Source organism: Artemia sp. Qi Xiang Cuo, chromosome 10 (genome assembly GCF_049724085.1).
Source record: "Artemia sp. Qi Xiang Cuo chromosome 10, ASM4972408v1, whole genome shotgun sequence".
Taxonomy (NCBI): Eukaryota; Metazoa; Arthropoda; class Branchiopoda; order Anostraca; family Artemiidae; genus Artemia; species Artemia sp. Qi Xiang Cuo.
The window spans coordinates 3,074,991-3,100,761 of NC_142803.1; the positions used below are offsets into that span (position 1 = coordinate 3,074,991).

The following is a 25,771-nucleotide window of genomic DNA, read 5'->3' on the forward strand; positions in this document are numbered from 1 at the left end:
CCAGACTCTTCGTAACTGGTTTCCGACGAACCCACATTAGAACTTTTAGGAGTGACACTTCGCTGTTTTGAGGTATCACCTGCCCTCCCTTCGTAAATTTCTACTCCTCTGGAAGTAGAAGGTTTATTCTCTAAGTTATCGCTTTGAGTCTTCAACTCGGGAGATTTGAAAGATTCTTGAGAGCTTTGAGCGGAATCAAAAGTTTTTGCGGGGTTCCTCCACTACTTAAATGCCATGTCTTCAGGGGGATGGTGCATTCTTTGTACTAGTGTTTCCCTCCATGAAGTCCACTGTTTAGGCTTGACCTTGGACACAGTTATATCATGATATTGTCCTTGCTGGTCATTCTTGGGAGTTTGATTTTTAGGCAATGTACTTTGACTCTTTTTTATTGGGAAATTTATTAAATCCATAGCTTCTCGCAGATTTGTTTTAATTGAATCTTTGGGAGGAGTTTTCTTTACACTAATACCCGGAGTTTCTAGAGTTCTGTTCAATTCCTCCTGTAATGACAGGGGCCTCTCTATTGGTTTTGCAGGGGAAACCATATCGTCCTGAAATCTTTTGGGGGGACAAGGGGTCGAAATTCTATCAGGGAAAAATTGGGTTTTTGGAGATATCGTATAATCTAATTCTCCTGCGCTCTCTGTTGATGAACTTTTTGGATCTTTTGGCGGTTTTTCTCTTACTGGTATTAGGGATTTTCTCCTGGGATTAACTAGATTTTTCAAAGCTAAAAATTCTTCAAAGTTTTCCTCGTCACTTTCATTCTCGAAATAGTCTTGCTTGAAATTAAAGGGTTATAGCTCTGCCAATCTTGATTTAGGTGGCTCATTTTCTGCATCTGACGAAACGGTAGACGGGGGACGCAGTACCCATCTTTCTGGAAATTTTGCTCTTTTTATTCGGCTAACATGTGCCTTGTAAGTTCTTCCACTATCAGAGTTCATTACTTTAAAAGTATAATCGTTAAATAACTTTTGACCATTCTGTACGGTCCAGAATATTTATTGGAAAGTTTCTTGCCTTCCGCTTTTGCCTCATTTTTTAGGTAGACACAATCTCCTATCCTAAAATCTATATTCTCTTTTATTTTGGGTAGGTTTCTTACCTCTTGACTTATTTTACATTTTTCCAACTCTTGTTTTACTATTTTATAAGTTTTCCTCGTCCTATTTATGAATTCTTGTTTGTAATCCTCCGAGTTATTGTAATATTGCCGGGACTCAATAATCTCATCATACAGGATTCTAAAATCACGGCCAAAAAGTAAATAAAAAGGGTTGTCTTTGGTTGTTTCTTAATAAGTAGTGTTGATTATGTTAGTTAAATAAGGTAAGAATTGATCCCAATCGTTCCTGTTGTCTTTTGTATAAATGCTTAATACATTCGAAAATATTTTATGCCTATTTTCTATTTCACCATTAGCTTGTGGGTGATATGGGGAAGTCACCAATTTCTCTATGTTAAGAAAACTCATTAAGTCTTATGTTACTTTTGAAACAAAATTGCTTCCTTTTTCACTTATAACCTAGTTTTGAATGCCAAATTTAAAAAAAAATTTAGTTATCACCTTACGCGTGGCGTACGCGCTTTAATCTTCTAAAGTTCTTGCAAAAGTGAATCTAGATAAATAGTCAATAACCGAAAGAATACAAGTATGGCCTCTGTTGGAAACAGGTAATCCTCCACTGGTTCCATATAAATCAAATGAGACAATATCGAAGGGGAATTTCGCTACTGGGACTCTTCTCATAGGCAGATTAGGATAAGCTTGGGGTTTTTTTCTTAAGTTACACGCTTTGCATATACTTACAAATTCTTTAAGTTTTGTTATTCCCGATGGCACGTAAAAGTATTGTTTAAATTTATGGAAAGTTTTCGCTACTCCTAAATGTCCACCTATATCTGAATGAAAATATTCGAATGCAGGTGATATTTAGTTTTGGGGTAATACAGGGATTATTGAGGTTTGGTTTCTATTTGTCTCAGCAGTCACGATTCTGCATAGTATTTCTTCATCAAGATCATATTATAAATTATCTATCTCTTTTCTAAGGGTTTTGAATTTATCAGGAAATACATCATCATTCACAAAATAATTAATAAGTGCTACACACATTTCGTCCTTTTTAGTTATCCTTATTTTCTTACTGTGTCTTTGAATTTTTTTTTCTTACATTTATGTTTGCTCTTAGTATTGATAGCGTTAACTTCATTTTCCTCGGTGTCCGATGGCATATTTTCTGGGTATCTACTCATAAAGTCAAAAGCTGCATTTTGTTTACCTTTTAAATATTCAAATTCGTAATCTAGGTCTTGGATTTTCATAATCCATCTAGCTAGAATTCCCGTGGGGTTTTTAAATGTGCGCAGGTACTGCAAGCTTTTATGGTCTGATCGTAGTATAAATTTTCTACCAATTAAATAGTGTCTAAATTGTTCCAAGTGGTGCATTATAGATAATAATTCTAAGTTTGTGGCGGAATAACTACTTTCGCCTTTTGATAAGGTTCTGCTCGAATAGCATATAACTTTTTCTATTTTTTTTTAGTTTAGGCGTTCCCTCTAGAGGATTAGGGTTTTCTACTGGGATTATTTGCGAAAGAATACCGCCAATGCCCTTTGAACTAAAATCGGTAGTGACCACAAATTGTTCGTTTTCGAAATAAGGCAGTGATAATATTGGTTCAGAAGTGAGTGCTTTTTTGAGACGGTCTAGGGAAGTTTGAGCTTCCTGGGACCAGATAACATTTTGGAAGTTCCCTTTAGTTAATTCCATGAGGGGTTTCGCAATTTGGGCGTAATTGCGCACGAATTTTCTAAAGTAGCCAGTAAGACCTAAAATTCCTCTTAATTCTTTCATAGTTCTAGGGGGCTTGAGGTTTTCAATACATTTTATTTTGTCAGGGTCTGGAGATATCTCTCCTTGCGTCACATCTACTCCTAAAAATTAAAATTTAGGTTGAAATAAATTTACTTTTTCAGGCCGGCATTTTAAATTGCCCTATCTGAATTTCTCGAACACCTTAGCTAATGTTGCTAAGTGTTGTTCAGCGTTTTCTCCCAAGCATATGACATCATCAACAAAATGAGCGATATTCTTTAATCCTCTTAACAGGTGTAATAAGGGTCTACATAGCGCGCTTGAACTTGTCTTAAGTCTAAAAGGTACTCTTAAGTATTCATATGAGCCACATTTAGTCGTAGAAAACGCAGTTTTATAGACATCTTTTTCGGTTATTTTCACTTGGTGGTAGCCTTGGGTAAGATCCAAAGAAGTAGAAATTTTGTTTTTGCTTGAAATAGAGTCAAGAATTTCATTTATTCTTCGTAAAGGAAATTTATCACTAACTAATTGTTTATTAAGGGCTCTATAATCTACTACAAGTCTTAGATCACCATTCTTTTTTGGTACCAAGACCACTGGTGCTGAATACGGACTTTCACTGGGGCGTATAATTTCATTTTTTTCTAACTTGCGAATTTTATTTTTTTACCATTCTTTGTACTTATACGGCACACGACATAAATGTTTTGCTGTTAGACTACAAGTCATTAAAATTTAATGTTCATAAACTTGTATCAGTCTGATGTCATATTAAGATGCTGAAAACAAAAATTTAAAATTACATAGTAAATAGCATAATTTTTTATTAATTTACAAGTCCGTAATATGATCCATATTAAATTTGTTTAAGAATTGCGATTTAGTTAGAGGGTATTTGTTAATTGAGGTTTTCAGGCCATTTACTAGGTTTCTATTGGAATACTCCCATCTATTTAAGTCATTTCCCGATAAAACATGGATTTGAACTAAACAAGTCCCCTTTTTTATTGTAAATGTATTATTTTCGTGTTTAGTAGTTACCCATATAATACTTACTCCGTTGTAGAAATATATAATCTGATATTCATATAGCCGATTATCGGGAAATCCATTCGATAGGGTTGCAAACCATATTTCAGATTTACAGTGCACTTGTTCCATCATCTGTGATATTTGAATCATTTGCAGCGTTTTGGGGGGCATCTTTGTTTTCCGTATCGTGAATCCTTAATATTTCTCTTTATTTTCATTGTCTATTAGATTCATACTGGCGCTTTGCTGCATCATTGCGGCATCTTGCGGCTTCACATTGGGTTTTACTATGTTTTTCCGTAGTTCCGCTATTTTCTTGATTTCGTTTGACCTGTACCGTCGCATATTTCCTATTTTTATTTTTGCAGATTCAAAACACTTATTATTTAAATTTACTTCATTTTTGCAATGTCTCTCAGAATAATTGAACAAATTTCTGATTATGCCATGTCCTCTTTGCGAGACATGAGGTTCAAAAGATTGTGACATTATACCGCCAGAAATTTTATTTACTGTTACGTTTTCTTCGTAACCTCTGTTACAGTTTCTTAAGGTAGATATTACTTCCCCTACCTTAGCCGGGTATACAAGCCTTTCGTTTGCCACGTCTAATAGTACTCTATTAGACCTTAAAAAATTTGTGTCGATAATGGCTTCATACGGAAAGTTATCGCATATTACAAAATTTGTCGGAAAAATTCTATTATCCCATTTTACGTGTAGGCGAATTGAACCTTTTGCATCCAATTTATGCCCTGTCACGCTAGTTAAATTGGGATTATTAAAATTTCTTTGTTGCCTAATATGCGGAGGCAACATATTAAATACGCATGAGTTTATGATGTTCGCGGTAGCACCAGTGTCAGTTAAAACTTTAAAGTAAACATTTGCAACACAAAAATCATTAAATATAGGTAACTTGTCATTTATATCACCATAAGACGGTACTACTATCGGTTTCGACAGATAAAACATTCTAGGTGCCCTGTGGTTCCAATTTATTCTTCTGAGGGGCCTGACACGTTTCCCCGTGAATTTATTTCGTACGTCGGTGGCTGCAATAAAGATTCAGACATATGAGATTCCGTAGGCATATCTAATTGATTTACATTTGTCTGTTGATTTTGCCAGGTATTATTACGATAGTTTGGATTTCTTCCGCCAGTGCCGGATGCTGGCGTCAACTGCAAAGGCCGTTTGCTTGAAAAGTTACCATTTCCCATCGGCAAATTAACTATTTGCCGTCGGCTTGAAAAAATTTCATTTCCCGTCGACAAATTTTTGGGATTCCTATATACCGTTCTCGTATTACATTGGCTTTGACGAGTATTTGGGTTTTCAAATCATTAATTAATTTCTCTATTGGGGGGAGGATTGTACAAATTTGGTTGGTATGCCTTGTAAGGTACTGATTGCCGCAATCTTCCCTGGCTATAGCCTAGTGCACCACTGGCGCTAAAATTTGCTCTTCCGAACAAATGATTGCCATAATTTTGCGTACTACCGACAGTAATTCTTGGTGTGCGATTGGGGACGTAACGGCACTCTTTCGCGATGTGCCCAGGTCGATTAAAAATATAGCATCTTATTATTGTCGGGTTATTTTCATAACTAATTTGTTTGACGGGCTGAAAACGTACTGTTTTCTGCCTAGCGGGTTCTTGCGTTCTATTTTTTTGTGGCACTGGGGAATTATCCCTTGAAAAGAAATTGGGAGACGCCTGATCACCCTTGAAGGTCAGGCTTTCGTTTGACTCGCCTAGGCTATTTATTTTTGTTTTACTGTGATTTGCTACCATCGTATCGACTTCGATCAATCGCCCTACCTCCTGAACTGCAAGATCTAACGTCTGAATATTTTTGGATATCACCATTCTATATAGTTTTGGGGGTAGCTCTTGCAAAAAGGTATTTAGTATGACTTTTTCATACAGTTCTCCTGAACCTTTTCCGTATTTTGCTTTTACTGAAATCCGTATATTATCAAGATATTCTCTTACGTTTTATGAATGGTCGAAGCATACCATTCCGTGTTTTAATTTATTTGTGGAACTGGTTTCGATAAATCTATCTTTAAATACTGTTAACAATTTGTCCACCGTATTTATTGGCAAGCTGGCGTCATCACCTATAGTATCTTCAATTTTCTTTAGGAAGGTTAAGGCCTGCCCTTTTAATCTTATCAGGAGCATGCTGACTAACGTTTCTAGCTCTGTTTTTGTTAATTCTACAAATTGGGCCAATTGGATATTATATTCGTCGATATCTGTTTGTCCATCGTATTGCGGAATATATTTTGCTATTTCTACATTCTTCGCGACCAACTTTTATGCCGTTAATAGTTCGCTTAATTCTTCTGACATTTTTGCGTTTGAATAACTCAAAATAAATTTATTTTTTCCCTTAACCTATTTCGAGGGAAGCTATTATCTCCTATGAGATATTTTAAAGGGTTTTCCTGTAATAGCTTAGCGGTTAAAGGCCTAATCACTATTTTTTTTTTATAAGTCTGTATCTTTCCAATGATATAAATTCAAATTACGAAGTTTGTAACCTAACTAGTTTGCATGTTTTCCTCCAAGTTTACGACCGCGCCAGTTCTTCCGGGGGAATTTTTCTTAGTCTATATGGTAAACTAAGTAAGCTATAAAAATAATGAGAAAATCAAAAGGTTCCGCCGAGGAATTTTACGATCGCATTATCTGAGCCGTTATGGCTTATCTCGTGCTGTTGAGGGCAACAACGACTGCTATGGTTCTCCTCCAGATTTATGGCCGCGCCACTTGTGGCGCTAAAGACTGCGCCATACCTGGCGTTAATGATCGACCGCGCTACTCGCTGAACGCGAGAAAATAAAATACGTAACTGTTTAAATGTAATCTCTTTTCCCTGGGTTATCTCGAAATCAATTAACTCTAATGTTATGTAGAAATCAGATTCCTGGGAGTGCTACCGATGCAGACATTTGAACTAGTTACCTGCTGTGCGATTAGATATAGATACATAAATAAAAAGAACACAAATAGAAAAGCAATAGATTTATTCAGACTTATATTTTAGGTGTGCAACAGTGCTTCGCTTCAACTGACGACAATAGTGGCTGAGATAACAATAATGACCAAATCTCTGCAATGACTGCATAATAATAATTTGAATTCAATGCCTGAATGCCAATAATAATAATTCTGATCTACGAATGCCTGGAAAAACACTTTTTTTCACTATATCACACAAATATAGCTTCTGTGCTCTACTAGCTTTTTCAAGATTGGCCCAAGTCCCGTGGAGGGGGCTGCTACCTTGTAATTATGTTCGCAAACTCACTTCATTATGCTAACTCTCTATCCAATAATTTGTTTTAAATATTTCTATGATTTAAACATTGATACTGCTCTTATAACTTAAAACTTCCTGAGAAACTTTGTATCTATCATTTCTTTTATTACCAATTATCTTAGCAAAATTCAAAATCGAATAGCGTCGTTGCTTGGCTGAGGCTAAAATGCAATTTCTCTTTTTGCTGATTAAGAACTTTTCTTTTTTGAAATTAGATTTAAACTTAATTAGTGGAATTCGGAATTATCTTTAGAAAGAAAAACATTTAATTTCTTTGTATTTTAAATATATCACATTTTACTCACGGTACACAATGACTCCGGGACGAAGGTTGCACATGCGCATTGAATTCTAACGGGGCAATGTATCGATCAACTCGAGGGGAACTGGATTTCTGAGAAATTGATTACATAATCTAAAGGTGAATTACTTATTCTAACGGGAAAAAGATCACGTGTCTCTTTCTAAGCCAATCGGGGAAGTTAGGTAAGATTTCCCATTACATAACAATTTGCCCTGAGGACTTGAAATATGTTTATTTTCAACCAAAATACTTCAACATACAAAAAAACCAGTAGCCCCTGTAAAGAAGACACGATAAATGCACTGGAGTCGAACGGCTACTAAACAAAAAGTAGCTATTTCAAAATTTTGATCCGATAATATATGAGGACATGGAATAGACAGTACCAAAAGAGCACACCCGATAAGGATTGGTTGCTCTTCAACCAATTTTGACCCTTAAAACGGCACTAAAACCCAATGAGTCCATTCAGAAGTTTCTACGGCCACCTCTTTGTACCGTGAGTAACATATTTAAACTACAAAAATTCTTTCCTTCTAAAGATAATTCCGACATAAATTAAACTTCCCCTAATTAAGTTCAAATTCCGTTTCCAAGAGCCTAAATTCTTAATCAACAAAAAGAGAAACTGCGTTTTAGCCTCAGCCAAACACTGACGCTATTCGGTTTTGAATTTCGCTAAGATATTTGGTAATAAAAAAATCACCAGATACAGAATTCACAGGAAGCTTAAATTATAACGTTTAATCATCAGAAATATTTAAAACAAATTATTGGACGGTCAGTGAGAATAATGAAGGGATTTTGCAAACATAAGTACAAGGTAGCGGCCCCCTCCACAGGACTTGGGCCAATCGTGAAAACGCTAGTAGAGCGCAGAAGCTATATTTGTGTGATATAGTGAAAAATGCGGTTTTCGAGGCATTCGTTGATCAGAATCATTATTATTGGCATTCAGGCATTGCAATTCAAATTATTATTATGCAGTCATTGTAGAGATTTGGTCATTATTGTTATCTCTGCCACTATTGTCGTCAGTTGAAGTGAAACACTGTTGTACGCCTAAAATGTAAGTCTTAATAAATCTATTGCTTTTGTATTTGTGTTTGTTTTCTTTATATATCTGTATCTAATCGCACATCAGGCAACTAGTTCGTATGCCTCCATCGGTGACGCTCCCAGGAATCTGATTTCTACATAGCATTAGAGGTAATCGACACGGCGATAACCCTAGGAAGCGAGGTTACGCCCCCAAATTGATAGTTGGAGAATTTCTAACCTACTATAGCTACGCATTTTGTTTTCTCGCTTTCAGCGATTGGCGCGATCGGTACACCGCTTTAAATCATAATATTACATTTGTGGCCCCAGACTTTATTGCCACACTTGGCGCATCTTAATCGCCACAGCTTTAAAGAATAATATTACATATGGCACAGTCTTTAGCGCTATAAGTGGCGCTATCGGAGAACTTATAAGGTATAATTTCACAGCTTGAAAGCATAATATTACATTTGATGCGGTAAATCTTTATTACCACAATTAACACAGTCCAGTCTATCTTTTTTATCGTTACATATGGCACGCTCGGAAATTTGAGGAAAACATGCGAACTAGTTATGCTAAGAATTTAGTAAATTAAATTTAATCATTGGAGAGATACAGACATATAAGAAAAAGTAATTAGGCTTATAATCGCTAAGCTATAATAGGAAACCCTTTTAAAATATCTCATAGGAGATAATAGCCTCCCGCAAAATAGGTTAAGTGAAAAAAAATATTATTTTGAGCTATTCAAACGCAAAAAAATGTCAGAAGAATTTAGCGATCTTTTAATGGCGCAAAAGTTGGTCGCGAAAAATGTAGAAATAGCAAATTCTATTCCGCAATACGATGGACAAACAGATATCGACGAATTTAATATCCAATTGGCCCAGTTTGTAGAATTAGCAAAAACAGAGCTAGAAACCTTAGTCGGCATGCTCCTATTAAGATTAAAAGAGCAGGCCTTAACCATCCTAAAGCAAATTGAGCATACTATAGGTGATGACGCTAGCTTGCCAATAAATACGGTGGAAAAATTGTTAACGGCATTTAAAGATAGATTTATTGAAACCAGTTCCACAAATAAATTAAAACACGGAATGGTATGCTTTGACCATTCACAAAACGTAATAGAATATTTTGATAATATATGGATTTCAGTAGAAGCAAAATACAGAAAAGGTTCAGGAGAACTGTATGAAAAAGTCATACTACATACTTTTTTGCAAGGGCTACCCCCAAAACTATATAGAATGGTAATATCCAAAAATATTCAGACGTTAGATCTTGCAGTTCAGGAGGTAGGGCGATTGATAGAAGTCGATACGATGGTGGAAAATCACAGTAAAACAAAAATAAATAGCCTAGGCGAATCAAACGCAAAACTAGCCTTCAAGGGCAATCAGGCGTCTCCCAATTTCTTTTCAAGGGATAAATCCCCAGTGCCACAAAGAAATAGAACGCAAGAACCCGCTAGGCAGAAAACAGTACGTTTTCAGCCCGTAAAACAAATTAGTTATGAAAATAACCCTACAATAATAAGATGCTATATTTGTAATCGACCTGGGCACATCGCGAGAGAGTGCCGTTATGTCCCCAATCACACACCAAGGATCACAGTCGGTAAAACGCAAAATTACGGCAACCATTTGTTCGGCAGAACAAATTTTAGCGCCAGTGGTGCACTAGGCTATAGCCAGGGAAGATTGCGGCAATCAGTACCTTACAACGCGTACCAACCAAATTTGTACAAAATGCCCCCCAATAGACAAATTAATTACCGATTTGAAAACCCAAATACTTGCCAAAGCCAATATAATGCGAGAATGGTATATAAAAATCCCGAAAATTTGCCGAGGGGAAATGAAAATTTTTCAAGCCAACGGCATTGGCAGTCAGCGCCAGCAAGCGGCACTGACACAAGAAATCCAAATTATCGTAATAATATATGGCGAAGGCAGACAAATGTAAATCAATTAGATATGCCTACGGAATCTCACATGTCTGAATCCCTATTGCAGACAACAACGCACGAAATAAATCCACGGGGAAACTTTTCAGGCCCCTCAGAAGAATAAATTGGACCCAGTGGGTGCCTAGAATTTTTTATAGGTTCAAACCGATAGTAGTACCGTCTTGTAGTGATAGTAATAATAAGTTCCCTATATTTAATGTTTTTTGTGTGGCAAATGTTTACTTTAAAGCTTTAATTGACTCTGGTGCTACCGAGAACATCATAAACTCATGCATATTGAATATGTTGCCTCCGCATATTAGGCAACAAAGAAATTTTAATAATCCCAATTTAACTAGCGTAACAGGGCATCAATTGGATGCAAAAGGTTCAATTCGCCTAGACGTAAGAAAGGATAATAGAATCTTTCCGAAAAATTTTATAATATGCAATGAATTTCCGTATGAAGCAATTATCGGCGCAAATTTTTTAAGGTCTAATAGAGTACTATTAGACGTGGCAAACGAAAGGTTTTTCTACCCGGCTAAGGTAGGGGAAAGAATTTCTACCTTAAGAAATTGTAACAGAGGTTACGAAGAGAACGTAACAGTAAATAAAATTTTTGGCAGCATAATGTCGCAATCTTTTGAACCTCATGTCTCGCAAGGAGGACATGGCATAATCAGAAATTTGTTCAATTATTTTGAGAGACATTGTAGAAATGAAGTAAATTTAAATAATAAGTGTAATGAATCTGCAAAAATAAAAATAGGAAATATGCGACAGTGTAGGTCAAACGAAATCAAGAAAATAGTGGAATTATGGAAAAACATAGTAAAACCCAATGTGACGCCGCAAGATGCCGCAATAACGAAACAGAGCGCCAGTATGAATATAATAGACAATGAAAATAAACATAAATGTAAGAAAAACAAAGTCAAAGACACAGTAAAAGAAAATAAGGATAACTATTGTCTCTTGTCTTTAGAAAATATAAAAAGAAAGCAAAAAAAGGACTAAATGTGTTTAGCAGTTATTAATTATTTTGTGAATGATGATGCGTTACCAGATAAATTCAAAACTCTTAGAAAAGAGATAGATAATTTTTACTATGATTTTGATGAAGAAATACTATGCAGAATCGTGACTGCCGAGGCAAATAGAAAACAAACCTCAAAAATACCTTTATTACCCCAAATCTTAATAACACCTGCATTCGAATATTTTCCTTCAGATATAGGTGAACATTTAGGAGTAGCAAAAACTTTCCATAAATTAAAACAATACTTTTACGTGCCGTCGGGAATAACAAAACTCAAGGAATTTGTAAGTACATGCGAAGCGTGTAACTTAAGAAAAAAAACCCAAGCTTATCCTAATCCTCCGATGGGAAGAGTGTCGGTAGCAAGATTCCCGTTTATATTGTCTGATTTGATTTATATGGAACCAGTGGAGGCTTACCTGTTTCCAACAGAGGCCACATTCGTATTCTTTCAGTTATAGATCACTTTTCCGGATTTACTTTTGCAAAAGCATTAAAAAATCAAGGCACTTACGCCACGAATAAGGCCTTAGCAAAATTATCTTTAATAGTTGGCATTCCAAATAAGGTTTTAAGTGACAACGGAAGCAATTTTGTTTCAAAAATAACAAAAGACTTAATGAGTTTTCTTAACATAGAGAAATTGGTGACTTCCCCATATCACCCACAAGCTAATGGTAAAATAAGCAATAGGGACAAAATTTTTTCGTATGTGTCAAGCATTTACACAAAGCACCGCAGGAATTTCGGTGATCAATTTTTACCTTTTTAAACTAGCACAATGAACACTGTTTAGTCAGAAACTACAAAAGAAAACCCTTTTTATGTACTATTTGATCGCAATATTAGAATCCCGTATGATGAGATTATTGAGTCCCGGCAATATTACAATAACTCGGAGGATTACAAACAAGAATTCATAAATAAGATGGGGAAAACTTATAAAACAGTTAGGCAAGAGTTGAAAAAATGTAAAATAATTCAAGAGCTAAGAAACCAACCCAAAGTCAAGGGGAGCATAGATTTCAAGATAGGAGATTGCGTCTACCTAAAGAACGAGGCAAAGACGGAAGGCAAAAAACTTTCCAACAAATATTCTGGACAATACAGAATAGTCAAAAAGTACGATAACGATTATACTTTTAAAATAGTGAACCCAGATAGTGGAAGAACTTACAAGGCGCATGTTAGCCGAATGAAAAGAGCCAAATTTCCAGAAAGATGGGTACCGTGTCCCCCGTCTACCGATTCGTCAGATGCAGAAAATGAGCCCCCTAAATCAAGATTGCCAGAGCTAAAACCCTTTAATTTCAAGCAAGACTATTTCGAGAATGATAGTGACAAGGAAAACTTTGAAGAATTTTTAGCTATGAAAAATCTAGTTAATCCAAAGAGAAAAACCCTAATACCAGTAAGAATAAAAACGCCAAAAGATCCAAAAAGTTCATAACGGAGAGTGCAGGAAAATTAGATTGTACGATATTCCCAAAAACCCAATTTTTCCGTGATAGAATTCCGACCCCTTGTTCCCCCAAAAAATTTCCGGACGATATGGTTTCCCCTGCAACACCAATAGAGAGGCCCCTGTCATTACAGGAGGAATTGAACAGAACTCTAGAAACTCCGGGTATTACTGTAAAGAAAACTCCTCCCACAAATTCAATTAAAACAAATCTGCGAGAAGCTATGGATTTAATAAATTTCCCAATAAAAAAGAGTCAAAGTACATTGCCTAAAAATCAAACTCCCAAGAATGACAAGCAAGGACAATATCATGATATAACTGTGTCCAAGATCAAGCCTAAACAGTGGACTTCATGATGGGAAACACTAGTGCAAAGAATGCCCCAACCCCCCGAAGACATGGCATTTAAACAGTGGAGGAACCCTGCAAAATCTTTTGATTCCTCTCAAAACTATCAAGAGTCTTTCAAATCTCCCGAGATGAAAACTCAAAGCGAGGACTTGGAGAATAAACCTTTTACTTCCAGAGGAGTAGAAATTTACGAAGGAAGGAGAGGTCATACCTCAAAAATGCGAGGTGCAACCTCTAAAAGTTCTAATGCGGAATCATTTGAAACCGGTTCCAAAGAGTCTGACGACGAATCAGACCATACGGTAGTTAAAGAAACAGGAAAGTCAAAACTAACCTCAGCAGCACCTCACGAGGAAGAAGCAAAATTAAAAAGGCAATAGTGTTATAAAAAACAATTCAAAAATTTTGATATTATATCGCTCAAAACCTAAAAAGAAAAACCCACAAGAAACAGAAGAAAAAGTAACGACACATTCAGGTAGAACGGTTAAGAAACCGGACAGATTAAAATACCCTTAAAAATACAAAAAAAAAGATTTCTTATGCATAGGCATCATAAAGGAATAATAATTTAAAAAACTTTTAGCTCACAAGTAAAAATCATACAATTATAAAAACGCTATAGAAAATTTTTTTCAACATATATCAGTTCCCAAAACAAATTCTAATTAAAAAGTAACATTGCATATAATTAATTCGAATAATTTTCTTTAATATAAGAAGTCTACCCGTACCATTCCAGTACGATGTATCCAGTCCAACTGAAAGAAGCCGTGATAGGAAGTACTAAACGAGAAATATTCATACACCTTAGAAATGATCTTTGGTTATTTTCTGTTCCAAGAAAAACTGTTGGAAATTTGTCTTGCTATAATAATACAGAAAGAATAAATCCAAGTTATAGGAAAGAATTACTGTTACATGATGTGTGTACGATAACCATAAAACAAGGATATCGACTTGTAACTAAAGAGTCAACTGTTCGAACGCCCTTAATTACCACGAGCGTAAATGTAATAAGTCCTAAAATAATCAATTTCAAGCCAATTAACCTGTCGTACACTGTTTCCAATATAGAAAGTGAGGAAATGAAAACCTCGTTATGATCGAAAATAGAAAAGATTAAAGGGACATTAAGGCTTACAAAAATAAGAGAAGCGTTAGACTCCCAGATTCCCCTATTTACAAATGAGGACCAGAGATTAACGTATGTGGATAACAGATACGGATTATTCTCAACCAATTTTTGGTTGAAAATACGACTGAGTACTGACCTTATTCTTCGTATTCATAATTTTCGTGACCATGGGGATCTTACTGGCTTTTAACTTTGACAAAATTCTGAAATTAAGGAGGCAAAACCCGAAGGAATAGCAAGAGGAAAAGGCTGAAATGCAGAAGTTAAACCCGGAACCCCATGAGAACGTCTAAGCCAACAAAAAGGGAAGACAATAGAAAATGAGTGGGTATAGAGGTCTTCACTCGTCCTTACTATGTCCTGTTCCCTCATTTTAAGTGTCGTTTACGTAAAACCATTTGCTTATGACGCTGCAACATGTGTTTCTTAAACAGCAGGGACGTGCGTGAACAATGAAGGCATGAAATATGTTGTAAACTGAGACCTCAAATTTAACAATGTAGAGTAACTTATGTTTAAAGGGTTGTTTTAAATCTAAGGGAGAATTAAATAAGTGTCGAAGAATTAAATAAGCCTTGTATCGTCGTTTCCTTTCTCAAAACAAGTTAAAAGAAATCTCTGTTTTAGATATCCCAATGGGAACTCTATGTATCTGGAACCTACATGATAATAATGTCATTTTATTAAAATCAATATTCATGTAGTAATATTAGTGTATCTATTTAAGTTTGTCTTGTAGGGTAACATTCACCCCAAAATGCACCTAATCGTATTGATTATTATGAATTAAGACTACTTGATTTTAAAGAACATGTGATTCTGCCTCGTTATTTTTATTCCAGGAAGTGGATTGACATATTGGAAATCGATCATTACAATGAGTTGTCCAGTGCAGATACAACCTAGTAGCATCTATTTTCATCATACCTCAACCAACGAAGAGTACTCACCATAGTCTCCAGGCAATTTTCATCCCAGATTGCTTACGAAAATTATAGTTACCTTTGATCGTTTTTTCCTCAACCACGAACCATATTGCGTATCAGGTAAAACTATATTTAAATCTCAGTATCAATTGCATTATCGAACTGTATAATCACATCAATCTTGAGAGCCCCATCAACCAGTAAAAGATATAAGTACATAAATATCACCCTTGATAATCATTATGGACCCATGTACCATACGACTGTATAGTTATGATATTTGATGGTCCCAAAAATAATTTACGTGTCACAGATTCACGCGTCTAACCCCTTTCGACCATTTCTTGGAATCCGTCCTATAACCTCTATCAAATGCAAAAAGTTAATATCTCTGTTATCCCATAAACGTTACGAGATAACTTCGGAAAAGTAGACCTGGAAACCAACTATTGAATTACAGAGACCAAAATTAACCCCAGTGACTATCCCCTTTGCGACAATATACTCCTCCCACAAGTTAAAGAAAATATGTTGAAGGAGTCACTAAAGTTTGATGTCGACCCATTCCAAATCCAAACATCAATTCCCCTTGATTAACCAAGAAATCACCGCAAAAGTTAATAGACGCAAGCCAGGCACGAACAATTTTATAAGAGAACTGTAATCTCAAAGTGCACAAACGAACAACTTTATACGAGAATTGTATTCTCTATATACTTTAAAATATCCCAAGAACGATATGCTGAGCAGAAAATCAACCCAATCCAGACTGTGTTAATAGATCAATAATAATAGATTAAGTCCCAAATCTCAACAGTCCCAGTATTCAACCCCTTAATGATAAGGCACCTTATGAACTATCCAAAAAACAGCTGGTGAGAATGAACTCTGATATCAAAATTCCACACGCCTGTACCTGGGAGTATCATTTCCCATTTGACAATTAAAGAAAGCTTTTCGTCCAAGATGAACATAATCATGCTCAAACTGTTCTGTGAAGAAACTATATTGTAAGTGTTATAAAAATTTTTGCCAAGACGAAAGGAGTGAGGGACCATAATTTACAACAGAAGGATTGAGTACGCTAAAAGACATGAATGGTGATGGAATAGGTGTGAATTTACAATTGTTACATTTTAATAAATTTGATAACTTAAAAACTCCAATATCCTATCATTAATATTACATAGCAAACATTCCCAGTGAAAGTGTTCTAATGTTTACCAGTGAATGTGGTAAACTTAATATTGTGTGTTTTAAATCGTTCTTATATGTAGTGTTAGATGTTCAGATAGAGTTATGTGTAGTGTTGTCGTACTATTCATTTAATTTAGCGTAGATAGGAAGCACAATTATCCTATAGTTAGCAAAGGATAAAAACTTGTAAAAGGTGAATTTTCAGAAAAAAAAACCTCATAGTAAAAGTAAAATAGCCTCAACCTTGCTGGAAATGTAAAACTCATCAGTGTTAGATGTAGAAAAAATCTTTAGTATAGTAGCTAGGCTAGAACCATAGATAATCTCAGTCCGGTAGATGAACTTTAGAAAGGGATATATAAAAAAAAAATAAGAAAAGTAATAGAGAAAAATTTTGCACTCCTGATTAAGCTTATATAAAAGTGTAAAATAATACAATGTCAATTAAAATTACGTAGGACCAATAGTAAATAAATCGCGAATATTTCAAAAACCCAAGGGCAAGCAAGCCTAATGACGGGACGTCATTAAATAATGGGAAGGGTAATATGTACCGTGAGTAACATGTTACATATTTACAATACAAAAAATTTTTCCTTCTAAAGATAAGTCCGACATAAATTAAACTTCCCCTAATTAAGTTCAAATCCTGTTTCCAAGAGTCTAAATTCTTAATCAGCAAACAGAGAAACTGCGTTTTGGCCTCAGCCAAACAACGACGCTATTTGGTTTTGAATTTCGCTAAGATATTTGGTAATAAAAAAATCATCAGATACAGAATTCACAGGAAGCTTAAGTTATAACGTTTAATCATGAGAAATATTTAAAACAAATTATTGGACGGTCAGTGAGCATAATGAAGTGACTTTGCAAACATAAGCACAAATTAGCGGCCCCCTACTCAGGACTTGGGCCAATCGTGAAAAAGCTAGTAGAGCGCAGAAGCTATATTTGTATGATATAGTGAAAAAAAGTGTTTTTCGAGGCATTCGTAAATCAGAATCATTATTATTGGCATTCAGGCATTGCTATTAAAATTATTATTATGCAGTCATTGTAGAGACTTGGTCATTATTGTTATCCCTGCCACTATTGTCATCAGCTGAAGTGCAACATTGTTGTACACCTAAAATATAAGTCTTAATAAATCTATTGCTTTTCTATTTGTGTTTGTTTTCTTTATATATCTGTATCTAATCGTACATCAGGCAATTAGTTCGTATGCCTCCATCGGTGACGCTCCCAGGAATCTGATTTCTACATAACATTAGAGATATTCGACACGGTGATAACCCTAAGAAGCAAGGTTACGCCCCCAAATTGATAGTTGGAGAATTTCTAACCTACTATAGCTACGCATTTTTTTTCTCGCTTTCAGCGAGTGGCGCGATTGGTACACCGCTTTAAATCATAATATTACATTTGTGGCCCCAGACTTCATTGCTACACTTGGCGCATCTTAATCGCCACAGCTTTAAAGAATAATATTACATATGGCACAGTCTTTAGCGCTATAAGTGGCGCTATCGGAGAACTTATAAGGTATAAGTTCACAGCTTGAAAGCATAATATTACATTGGACGCTTTCAATCTTTAATACCACAATTAACACAGTCCAGCCCCTTTTTTTATCGCTACATCTTCTATACGACGTGGCCGGGGGTAAAATAAAAGATAATGCATGGGAGGCAAAAGGCTCTATAATAAGCCCAACGCTAGAGCTTTCCTTCTTGTTATTCGCAATTTTCTTTCATAAAGTCGTCCCGCCAAGGCTTTTTCCAGACTGGAGGTCAAAAGCTTTAATAAACCTTGCAAGGACACGCAAAACTTTTGAGGATGTTAACTTTTTCTGTCTTATCGTCGACTGTTAATTAACCAAATCAAAGGTAAATCTCATACTGCTGAAAAGATATAGAAATGATCTTGTGTAATGCCTCATCCGTAAACAAATTTTGGTAAGAGGAGTATCCGCCCGAAGAAGGAATTTGGTGTTTTAATTAAGCAATTCTCCAACTAACAATTTAACTTTTTCCCCAGTGTCTGCAAATCCAATTTTAGTACGTCCCAGATGGAACGTTGAGAACTGGTTTGTTCTTCCTTTAATAACACAGAGTGGAGGAACCGACTAATATTTAAGCTAAAATTCGGAGGAACCGACAGTTAGTTAGGTGGGAAGATCTTTCCATGAAGGAAATTTTCATGAGGGAAGGGACTCTGCTATGAAGGGGGCGACGGATTTCCCAGCATTATTTTAAAAAAAGATCAGAAATTAGATATAAAAAAAACAAGTTTTCCAAATGAAAATAAGGAGTATAATCAAAACTTAAAACGAACAGAAAATATTACGTGTATGATTGGGTTCACCCCCTAGTCAATACCTCGCTCTTTAAGCCAAATATTTTTAATACATTCATAAGAGCTATTTATTCTAAATAACGGCCTTTGTAATTAAGGGGTCATTTTTAAAGATTTGGAACAAAATTCGAACTTTAGATTCAAGAACTTTAGCTAAAAAAGCGGAGGAACCGACTAATAGACAGAGCGGAGGAACCAGAACCGACTAATATTATCGGTTCAATATGAATGTCAGTTTCATTATCGGATATCGGACATAAAATATTGCTTATCGGCCGATAAATTTTTTTTTTAGTTACAACTTGTCCAGAAGATGTCACCAGATTTCCTCATGTAATTTTGCTTTTCCAGTCCTTGGCAGTAGAGCCACCAGCTAAGTCTGACCATGGTGGAGAAAGTAGTAGAGATGAGTCAAATGAAGTCAAAATACGCAACGTTGAAGGCAGCAACGTTCTAAATGTATGATGACTTCAAGAAATAAACCATACGGTTTCTGTTTAATGAATGTTCACTTGCGTGGTGAAATATCCAAGATTCAATAAAAAAAAACAGTCAGGGGCATAGCTAAAGGGACGAGGGGGTGTTGTAAGGTGGGAGGGCCTAATTGTTGGAACTCACATTAAGGGGGGGATGTAAACTTTATGTAACGTTTTTAAACTGAAACTTTGGGTAACGTTTAACGGAGAGAAATTTATCGACAAATTATATCGGTATCGTATCGGTGCGATACCGATATGCCGGTATCGGTATTCGACCTCAAAGGTCCATATCAGTTGAGCCCTACTCTTAAATAAATTTACCCTCTGCTCCCTCTATGTTCTTTCATCAGTTCAATAATTTTAATTTTTGACGTAATATGAAAATTTTTATATCAATCAATACAGGATATTCGATGTTACCCATCTACTGAATAAAATTTTAAATTTTCTTCAGATTTTTCTTACTGAAAGAAATATGTCGAAAATTGTTTGAGAATCTTTGAAAAAGGAGAATTTTCCTACTTTTTGTGCAAGTTTAACACTTCATATAGGAGAATTACAGTTCACTGTCTTAAACAACAAGGAAAATCATTTTTTCGCACGGGAAGTCCTGATACGTCTTTTTTTGCCAGGGTTGATCATAAATAATTTCATTTTTATAAGACTCCTTAAAGATACCGACTAAATTATATTCGTTGGACACTTTATGTCACAAAAATTACAGATTTACTTTTTTTTGAAAAGTTTAAGATATGAACAAATTAAAGGATATATTTAATTCCCGATTAAGAAAAATAGCAAAACAAACTTATCTTGACTGATTTAGTTTCATCCACAAAAAGATATTTTTACAAAGTCTATTGTTCATATTATTATGCCTTAAAAACGAACCACAAATAATAAAAAAAACAATTTTATTATGATGGAAGCAAAGAGGAAAGAAGAACTTAAAACGAACAAAAATAATTGTTTTGCAGTTAATGAAACATATATCCGAAATGCTGGTTCAAATAAACTGTCTAATGAGTTTTTCCTATATTTGTAGAATTCTGTAAATCTAGCGCTTTACTGAAAACAGTAATTTGTGTATTTTAATTAAAGCGCGTTTGTAAAGCCTCCGTTTTGTGCTTGTCTTATAGAGTTTTGCAAACACTGAGAAATATCAAGACTCAGTTTATTTTAGCCCTTCTGCAGATAATCCTAAAAAAAGAATTTTTCCGTCCAACGCAGAAACTTTTTTTTATTACACGATTCGTTGCGCCTAGCCTCTAAAAGCTTAGTGCGTGATAAGCCTCTAGTCAACAAATTACTTAGATTTTATTCAAAGTGCTGATGTCGGTTTGTGTCTGTTGTACATCCTTACGGTCAAAGTGTGGCTCTTTACTAGCAGAAAACTAATAACCCTAATTTGATTTTTCAGTGTCTTCAGATCCGATTTTAGTCCGTCCCAGGTGGGCAATAAACAACCAATTTAGTCTTCCTTTAATAACACAGAGCGGAGGGAAACTATCAGTCCGTGGCATATTCGAAGTTTATATAGCTATAACAACACTTTTGGACTCCTTATTTGATGAATCGGAAGGGCTCCTTAAAAAAAGGTAATTTACTTGTTTGCATTATGAATACCGACACAGAATGGACTTGTAAGAGAGGGTAGGCTGGGTGAACAATATAGAGGGTCCATATACTTGATTTCTAAGGAGTCTGATTTTTTAGTGGCCCTGGAATCCTTGCATTAAATTGAAACAAACAATTTAGAAAGTATAAATGTCTGCAATCCTATACAAAGGGTCTAAGCTGTCGCTCCCTTCCTCTAAGCAAAAAAGAAAGTAATAATATCTCTTCTATAATCTTCTGCATCTTCATTTGATCGGCCTATTTTTTCATTTTTTTTTTTTTTCAATATTGATTTCCCAGATACCCTAGCTACAAACGTACCTTACAATAGGGTCGACAATTCAGTATTATTTTAGTTTTAGAGAATCTGCTTCTGTCAGGTCTATTTGTACATATAATGGTTGTTTCATCAATCCTTATCCAAAGACCGGGAATGGGTATATTTGCAATTGAATTCCCAATTATTGATGTAGTTAAAATCAGTTCGTATATCACTATTCATGCTGAATAGTCAAGCCAATCCGTTTATAAAACGGCGTGGTCTATCGAATAGCAAGAAGGAGTGACTCTAATTTCGTTCATGTATTCATTTCATGATGGTTTAGTACCTCTTAAAATGTAATCAACCTCTTAAAATGTAATTGACCTCTTAAAATGTAAAATGTAATCAACACCGATGCCGGTCGGGTGGCATATTATTGAGCTTATTGTAATAACAGCTTATTGTTCTTTAACCCAATCTGTTAGATCGACGGATTGTTTAGGTTTTCTTACACCATTTGGAAGCAATGCTGATAGAGAAAACAGGTCTTCGAAACTTTAAGCAATTAATAATTAAATCCTAGTTTTTCAAATTTTGTGAATTTTGCGGTTAAAGTTAATCAACAATCTGTCCTTACAACTCCACAAAAATAAAATTGCAACAGCAAGAGGAGAAGCAGAATTATTACTAAGAATATTCAAAAAAAAAATTTACGACGGCGCAAATATACCCAAGGGAAACATTAGATGGAAATTCTTCTAGATATTTTTAGTTTATACTTCCAAAGAATAATGCTTAAATTTATTATGTACCACTTGATTTCTACAGATTAATTGTTAGCATTATTGCTCTGTAGATTATTATTTGCAACCTTTTTTGGCCTGGTTTTTTTTTTCCCTGATTTCTTACAGTATGTTTAACACTTTTAAGCACCCACAATAAGATATATCTTATAACTAACTAAGTTAAATAATCATATTTAGTCAGTAAAAAAATAAGATAAAACGATCAATAAAAATATAGAATAAATAAAAGAGTAACAATATAAGAAAGTTATGTCTTAAATTTTCATAATTTGAGCCCAAAATTTATCAATAATATTCTTCAAGGACGCTTTAAACAATGAGTTTTTAAAATGTTGTTATCTCGTGGATACACAATTGTTCGTAAAATCCTTCATAAAATGTTAAGACGACGCAAAAATTTAATTTTATATTCTATTTACCAAGAATATTGCTCAAAAACACTATGCCCCAAGATGCTCTTCCCATGCTATTTTCAGTATTATTATTTCCCAAACCATTATTTTCCAGGACAATTCTCTCCCTGACATTTTTGCTTATTTTTACCCAAAATGGTAAGCACTCCATGTTCACCGTTTTGGTACATTTTCAAACAAATTTCTCGTATTTATTTTTTGTCATTTATTTATCATTTTTGCTATTCTTTACTATTTAGGAGTTTGGCTGAAACAGATCAGCTTCAAGTATTTCGTTCCATAGAGTTTGGTCTGGCTTCTTTAGGATTAGATGGCAGAGCTTGTCTCCTTCGCACAATCTGTGAATTACAAAGTAATCCAATCATTCATAGCGGCCTCTTGGGAGAAGTTGTAACAGCAGTTCTGACGTAAGTTTTGATTTTTAAAATATTTCCTCTTAATTTTTATTTTCATAATACAAATATTTATTAACCAAAATCTATGAAATTTTTGCGGCAGTATCAAAAAAGGGGAGGAGAAAAAACTTTGTCCAAAGTTCCATCGGTAAACTCGTCTCTAAGATAAAATACATTTACATACAAAAGACCAAATTCCGTAATTCTCAAAGATAAATTCTCCAACAAAAAGATCTAAATCATACTAGAAATACAAAGCACTGCTCCTCACAAACCTACCATGGCCTATAAAGGAAAAGATACATCTACTATTTGCAAGGCCGTATCCAGGATTTTTGTTCAGGGGGGGTTTTACTAATTTTTTACTTTTTCGGGGGGTGTTTTATTAATTTTTGAATCAGTTTTCGACTAATTTTACTGATTTTTACCTAGGTTTTACTAATTTTCGACTTATTTTCGGCTCGGTCAAAAATTTCGGGGGGGGGGTTCAAACCGGGTAACCCCTCCCCCCCCCCTGGATACGGCCTTGACTATTTGAACACTAGCTCATAAACATAAAAAAAGAGAGATAGAATGAGAGAAAGAGAAATTACCGACAGACAGAAAGAGGTGGAAGAGAAAAGAAAATACAGACAGAGAGGAATTGGAACGAAAGAGAGAGAGGGAAATATTTTTGTGATTTTTACGAATATCTTCTATTTACTCAGCAAAACCTACACCGTCTTCATTAGAAACCAAACATTTATAATAAAAATCAGATAAGCCAAAAGAGTAATAAACAGAAATTGTTATGAAACCAACTATTTTTTTTTTATTATTTCAGTCGGAATTCATAACCGAGTGGTATTCACGAGCCCAATCAGGGAGGGCATACTAAAGGACATGACACAACCAAAAGATTCAAATTTGATCTGACTGTTGGAGTTAGAAGAACTTGAATGTCTTGAGAGTTGCGGGGATGATTATATAATGCCTTATATGCATACTACTGCTACTACTACTAACAACTCACTGCAGCACCAAGCTGCTTGAGCCCAACACAGCTAGGCTTGCTCTTCCTCGATCCTAATCTATTCAAAACCTTCCTTTTTACACCCGCCCTCCAAGTTCCCATTTCCTTTAAATCTTTCTTTATGACATCCTCCACCCCAGACGTGGACAACCTGCTTTCTCTTTAGCCCTGGACCGTTGGCCGAAAAGAACAATCTTCGGCAATCTGTCATTCTTCATCCGCACAACGTGCCCTAGCCACATCAACCTTTCTTTCATTATAGCCCTAGAGAACGGCATTGAACCACATTTTTGGTATAGCCTATTGTTGGAAATACAGTCAGTCAGCCGGGTATACAGAACAATCCTTAAGCAATTTCTCTGGAAAACCTCTAGCAAATCTTCATCCGCTTTTTGGAGCGCCCATGCTTCAGAGCCATATTTGACCACTGTCATCACTGTAGCTTCTAGTCTTTTCATTACCCAACGTCACCTTTTCATCTTCACTTATTCCTAGCCTTAGTGACTTAGTCTTCTTAACATTAATTTTTAAACATGTTTTAGCACCATGTATTCACAAAACCTTTAAAAATTAATTCATTCCTTTCCTACTTTCATCAGGACGTTAAAATAATGAATATAATCTAAGTCCAGGAGACTTATTCCTCCCCATTTGAATCCATGGTCTCTGATTGCCTTTCCTGTGCTCCTTAAGACAAAGTCCATCAAAATAATCCATATAAAGGGGGATAGAAAACCAACCCTGCTAAAGTCCTGATTTAATACAAAACCAGCGGCTAACCTCAATTCCTACCTTAACCGCAGCAGTGTTATTCTCGTACATAGCACTAATCACTTTAATGTGTATGTCTAGTATACCATACAAGGATAAAACCTTTACTAAAGCTCTTTTATCAACAGAATCGGACGATTGCTCATAATCTATAAAACTGAGGACCAATTCACAATTCCCTTGTTTTCATCCTCTTTGCCTTTCATTTAAATTTACTGATGGCCTCCATGATGATGTCTAGAAGATGGAAGTCAGCCGTAGTTGACGTTGTTTGCTAACTGGTTGGGATTTTAATACGAAACACATTCTACTTATATCCAAGCTAAAACTGAGACTATGGTAACTTCCAAAGACCACAGAAATTCCTAGATTCCGGGTGAAATTTCGACGTAAAAGGTTAGAAAAGATCCATATAAAATAAGCGTTTCTGCAAAATCTGTGACATTCTCTATCCAGCCACTGCCCTAACAACTTCAGAAGAAAGTTTTTGCTTAGTCTTAGATAAATTACCATAAATACGATCTGGTGACCAGGAACGTTTCTATAACAGCGAGTCCGACTACAAACATTTATAAAGGAAAATTTATTGAAAGATTGGAGACTAAAACTAAATTCGTAATAATTTTAGGGATTGCAAAACTGACTTCCAGAAGGGGAATAGTCACAAAATTTGTATATGTCAAAGTTAGGTTTATTATATACCAGGACAGATCCTAACGGGACTTTTTTTCAAACTTTTTACTTTAACGGTGGGGAAAAGGTTTGCGAGACTTTTAAAGAGACGGAGCTGTACTGAATTCAAAGTTTCTGATAAACCTACGTCGATTTAACCAATTATCATCAAGGAACTAAAGAGTAGTCTGAATTTAGTTGGACTTTAGTTGTGAGTATTGTTTGTTTTGCAGAATCACTTGAATCCAGTCTTTATAGTGATTATTATTATTAACCTGCATGAATTAGTTTTGTTCACTTTCCTAATAGTTTATCCAATCATTACAATATTTATTACTACATTTTAGTCTTACAATATTGTTTCAGTTGA

The 25,771-nt window shown here is 35.2% G+C and overlaps 1 protein-coding gene across 1 annotated transcript in view; it reads left to right on the forward strand.

Annotated features, from left to right (window-relative positions):
- Window positions 1-25,771, forward strand: part of LOC148947363 (uncharacterized) — a 43,670-nt gene that overhangs the window by 12,263 nt on the left and 5,636 nt on the right. Inside the window, exons 2-3 of the mRNA XM_089095776.1 lie at window positions 20,874-21,051; window positions 22,791-22,958. Coding sequence (XP_088951902.1) covers window positions 20,874-21,051; window positions 22,791-22,958 — 346 coding nt within the window. The remainder of the gene's footprint in view (window positions 1-20,873; window positions 21,052-22,790; window positions 22,959-25,771) is intronic.